We start from the raw sequence: 5,829 nt of genomic DNA on the forward strand, positions 1-5,829 counted from the left end.
TTGTCGTGTAAGCAGTGACTGGCATTCCCCAGATATTCAAGTACATGATGATGGTTGCCTTAACTTCCTTATTTTTCATAATCCCGGTAATCAGTTACCGCTGATAAAGGTGCCCATAAATAACAATGGACCTCTGCCGTTTTTGCTCCTAATCTAGCCTGACCGCTTCCTAGAAAGCTTCTTCTATCACGGTTTACGCCTCTCTTTCTACACTGGGCCACACTCTCTTATTCCTAGCTGGAGGACGGAATTTAACAACGTTGTCGCTCTTCCGCTCCATATCCACGACCGATTCTACCGTTAGAGGATGGGTTTTACCGTATAAACTCTGCTACCTGTGACATCCGTTTGCAATCTTTCTTCTCTCCCGGACTAAGCCTAGTTTGCATCTTCTGCTGACTCTTTTGCGCGTTCTCCTTGGCTGCTTCTCTCAACCCTTCTTGGCACATCACCAAGCCCTTACCGTCAAAACCGAGAATCTACAGGCCTTCTGTTTGCTCAATCCCAACCTTGCGCTGTTCGTAAAAAGCTTCGAAGTCTTGAGCCGTATCCGCTACCAGTTGCATAGCCTGTCGTTTTCCAACCACCCCTGCACAACTCTCACGATGTCGTTTCATCGTTCGATCCATCACATCGTTTTCAATTTTCCCCCTCATGTCATCAGAGTACTTGTCAGCATTGAGGTTTAACTTAGCATCCAGCGAAAACAGGCTTGATTGCTTCTCTGGCTGTAACTGCAACACCTGACTACGACAGAACCAAACAAACTGTCCAGTTATTGGGAGGTATTTTCCCTAACGTGATTTCTCTGCTCACAGTCGCTACTCGTTACCTACGATTGCTGCGGCTAATCATTGACCCGTTTATCAAGATATCCTAGGAGGGGAAGACGCAACACTTTGTTACCTTCAGTACGAGTATAGCTCTCTATGGTGCCATACTCTTATTGTATAGTGGATTCAAGGTACTGAATGATAGCATCCAAATGATCACGAACTAGAGAGAAGAATGAATAATCTATGGTATTGGCGTAGGATGCGTTCACAATAAACGGCGTTCTGTAATTATTGGTTTGACGACGTTATATCACCATAAAACCATCTCTTTTTCGTTACCGGCTATATCGAAAACCATGATGTTTAGCGTCTGCATTGTCGTATCAAAAGAACCACACCAGCAGAAGCTACAAACCAAACTCATCCCGGGAAAGAAGGAAGATCGCAAACGAATGGCACAGGTAGCCACCGGTTATACAGTAAACCAAAATCCCCGAACGGCAGAATCGGTCATGGATATGGATCGGAAGAGCAACAACTTGGTTAAATTCCGTCCTACTGCCATGAATAAAAGAGTGTGGCCCAATGTAAAAAAGAGAGGTGAAAACCGTGATAGAAGAAGCTTTAGAGGAAGCGCTCAGGCTAGATCAGGAGCAAGAACGGCAGTTGGTCATTGTTATTGATGCGCACCATCATAAGCAGAAACTGATTACTTAGACTATGGAAAAGAAGTGAGTTAAGGCAACCATCATCATGTACTTTATCTATGTACTTGAATATCTGTGGAAAGCCGGTCACTGCTTACATACAAGGTAGATGAGGCTATTGAAAGCTGGGGGCAGAACGATCCCTGGAGATACTCAAGGGAGAATCTAACAAGATGACCATGGGAATCCGGCAGAGTGCGAGCAAGAGAAGTCTGACAAACCTGGGAGCCATAAATAAGTGTGGGGACTATCTTCAATAAAACCGTCCTAGGCTCTGCTACGATAAGGCGCTGGATGCTCGCTATCCGATTGCCAATGAGAGTCATTCGGGGAGCTTGCCTCTATTTAATAAATAACCGTATGTATCTAATCGGAACAAGGTGTAGTTTACAAGAGACAAAGGCTGTATTGAAACTACGTTCACTGGATTCAAGTGGAGATTGGCAGGCGTATTGGAACTTCCATAAGGAATGCTCTCGCCTTAGTAATCATGGAGAACTAATTAATGGGGCGTCGTAGCAAGGGAACCACATCAATATCATTTAGAAAAGGTGGTAGAAAACAGTTTACGACCAACCATACCAGAGGAAGTTAATAATGGAACAGAATGCATTCTCTGTCATAGGTAAGATCCACCATTTTTTAAACTCAACTGCCGTCATGGTGAACACCATGACGTTATACATAACGACTGTTTTACAAGGTGGTTCAAAGCAGAGCATCAAAACTATACTTGCCATTTTTGTGGTGAACTATGGGAGAACAGACCTTTGGATCCACAAAACTGATCTAAATGAGGACAGTGATAAATGCTGTAAATATATTACCGAAAGCCATTCAACAATGGTTTCACTTTACTGCTTTACGTACAATACCACACGGGATTGAAGGGGAGTAAAGCTGTGATTAGCAGGCTGGATCAGGAAACAACAAATACCTTATATAGTCACTTTGCCAGAGAATTAGCCTCTGCAGGCTTTACTGGGGATATCGAGCTGGGCTATGCCGACCGGACCGTTCTGGCAACTGACAACTCGATCTATCAAGTGCTGCCAGAAGGGATACTCTACCCACGCTCCACTGAAGACATCAGCAACATTCTCACGCTTGCCAATAAGCCAGACTTTCAGCAGGTTGTCGTTTCTCCCCGTGGAGGAGGAACCGGAACCAATGGTCAGTCCCTGACTTCAGGTTTTATGGTCGATACAAGCCGCTATATGCACCATGTGTTGGATATCAATACGGAAGAGCGCTGGGCCAGAGTTCAATCAGGGGTGGTTAAAGACTACCTCAATGAGCTGGCTGCCAAACAAGGACTCTTTTTTGCCCCTGAACTCTCCACCAGCAACCGAGCAACAGTTGGGGGAATGGTCAATACCGATGCCAGCGGCCAGGGCTCTGTGGTTTATGGCAAAACCAGCCATCATGTTCTTGAGCTGACCTCAGTGCTTGCTGATGGCACAGTATGGAACTCATCGCCTGTCGATAATGATCAACTTGAACAGTTGTGTCAGCGGCAAGATCGCATCGGTCAGATTTATAACACACTGAAAAAGACACATCACCAGCATAAACAACGGGTGTCTGAAGTATTTCCTAATCTGAATCGAAACCTAACTGGCTATGATCTTGCCAATATCGTTAATAACGATAACCAGTACGATCTGAATGCGATTCTCTGTGGCTCTGAGGGAACGCTGGCCATCATCAGTGAAATAAAGGTAAACCTGCTCCCTATCCCTAAACATTCTGCACTGGTCTTGGTTTTCTACAAAAGTTTTCAGGACTCGCTGCAGGATGCCCAAGCATTAATGGCAGTAAAACCTGACTCCATTGAAACCATTGATTCCAGAGTCTTGGGACTGGCACGTTCAGACAGTGTCTGGGAAAGCGTCAGAGACTTTTTCCCCGAACAAAGTAACGATATCGACGGTATTAATTTTGTTGAATTTATCGGCGCCGATGAAGCTGAGATTCAACATGGAATCGATCGCCTGAAAGCAGAGTTTGAAAAACCAGTCAGTATCTGGCGCTCTGGCTTTAGAGTGGTTATGGGGACTGGCAATGTCAAAAAAATCTGGAATATGCGTAAACAGGCCGTTGGGCTGCTGAGCAATGTGAAAGGCGACGCACGACCAATACCTTTTGTAGAAGATGTTGCAGTCCCTCCGGAAAATCTAGCTGACTTTGTTCTGGCATTCCGCACACTGCTTGATCGCTACCAGCTCACTTACGGCATGTTTGGCCATGTGGATGCTGGTGTTCTTCATGTTCGCCCTGCCATTGATATGAAAGACCCTGAACAGGAAAAACTGGTGCGTTTAATCAGTGATGAAGTCGCCGCACTGGCCAGAAGCTATGATGGAGTGCTCTGGGGCGAACACGGCAAGGGCGTTCGTTCAGAATACGCGCCGGACTTTTTTGCGGATCTGTATCCGGTACTGCAGGAAATTAAAGGTGTATTCGATCCTTACAATCAGCTAAACCCGGGGAAAATTGCTACACCCACTACCATGCCTGAATCGGTTCAACTCTTGAAAATTGATGAAGTGGCTACTAGGGGTCAACAAGACCGCGACATCGACCGTAATGCCTTCGAAGCCTTCACCAGCAGCCTTTACTGTAACGGTAACGGAGCCTGCTTTAACTACAATCCAAACAGCGCTATGTGTCCCACTTGGAAGGCGACCTATGACCGGATTCAATCCCCGAAAGGTCGATCCGACCTTGTGAGAGAATGGCTCCGTCTACAGACCGCTGCGAGTGTGGATGTTTCCGGCGAAAGCCAGAGCATTCGTCAGGCAGGCCCATTGCATAACGGCGGCCAGAAGCTGATAAACATAGTGAAGAAATGGCTAGGGGAAGAAGACTTCAGCCATCAGGTTTATGGTGCCCTAAATAACTGCATGAGTTGTAAATCCTGTGCAGGCCAATGTCCAATTCAGGTAAATATTCCTGATCTTCGTTCACGCTATTTTGAACTGTATCATGGTCGCTACCCAAGACCGGTCAAGCATCACGTTGCAGGCCTTCTGGAGCAAATGCTGCCCGTACTGGCAAAATTCAAGCCTGCCTACAACCTAGTCATGGGCTGGTCAGTCGCCAACAGCATTGCCGGTAAAACCATTGGCCTTCAGGATATCCCTGCGATTACTAGCTCATCACCCACTAACGACTGTTGTCGTGCTGGTGCAGCCATCGCTAACCAAACATTACTGGATGCGATCCCAGACAGTGAGCGTGATAAAACCGTTATCATTATTCAGGATGCTTTTACCAGCTTCTTTGAGACACCTCTTTTGACAGATCTGGTGGAGTTACTAATTCGCCTTGGCTATCGCCCTCTGATCGCACCTTATAAACCCAATGGCAAGGTGCTACATGTCTATGGATTCCTTAGCCGATTTGAAAAAATAGCCAACACCAATGGGCAAGAGCTGAAAAAACTGGCTGACAACGGTATCAGCCTGATGGGTATTGATGTGGCTGTAACGCTGACGTATCGGGATGAGTACAAAGAAGTGATGGGGGAAGAATCTCCTGAAGTGCTTTTGCTGTCCGAATGGTTTTCCAAACAGTCAGAAATACTACGACAGTTGCAAATAAACCTTTCCAGAGAAACCTCTGAAGAATTTATCCTGCTGGGACATTGCACAGAAACGTCCAATATTCCTGCCGCCCCCACTCAATGGCAACAACTATTTAGTGATCTTGGGCTGAAACTCACCTACAAGGCAACCGGCTGCTGTGGCATGGCAGGCATCTATGGCCATGAAACCAGTAATCAGGAAATCGCTCGAAAGATATATGACATGAGTTGGAAAGACGTCGTCCAAAACCATGAGAACAGTGGCAAACTGGTTGCTACCGGTTATTCCTGCCGGAGCCAAGTGAAGCGTTATGGTGATGGCAATATTCCACACCCGATTCAGGCTATTCTGCGGGTGATGAGGCATCAGTCAGCTAGTTAGACTCTTTTTGAACCACAATACCCGAGGACACAAAAGGCACAGAGACACAGAGACACAGAGACACAGAGACACAGAGACACTAAGAAAAGTGGTGCTTCCCTTTTTACAGTGAGTTATTTTCAGCGATCTAGGCCAGATGGATACCAATCCAACCCCTAGGATAAAAGTAGATAGCTGTCTTATATCAATTGGAGTGGTTCTTTTTATACTACAATGCAGCCACTAAAACATCAGGGTTTGCGATATATCCGGTAACGAAAAAGAGACGGTTTTATGACGATATAACGTCGTCAAACCAATCACTACATAACGCCATCTATTGTGAACGCATCCTATGCCGATGCCGTCGATTATTCATTCTTCTCACCAGCTCGT

General features: G+C 46.0%; 1 protein-coding gene across 1 annotated transcript; it reads left to right on the plus strand.

The window, feature by feature from the left end:
* Positions 1-2,700: 2,700 nt before the first annotated feature.
* Positions 2,701-5,454, plus strand: LOC311328481 (D-2-hydroxyglutarate dehydrogenase-like; the record flags this gene model as incomplete). The annotated part of the gene is made up of 1 exon (XM_084462445.1): positions 2,701-5,454. The coding sequence occupies one exon, from the start codon at positions 2,701-2,703 to the stop codon at positions 5,452-5,454; it is 2,754 nt and encodes a 917-aa protein (XP_084318571.1).
* Positions 5,455-5,829: the final 375 nt, after the last annotated feature.

This window comes from Borostomias antarcticus, assembly GCF_949987555.1.
Source record: "Borostomias antarcticus genome assembly, contig: scaffold_63, whole genome shotgun sequence".
In the NCBI taxonomy this organism is placed as follows: domain Eukaryota; kingdom Metazoa; phylum Chordata; class Actinopteri; order Stomiiformes; family Stomiidae; genus Borostomias; species Borostomias antarcticus.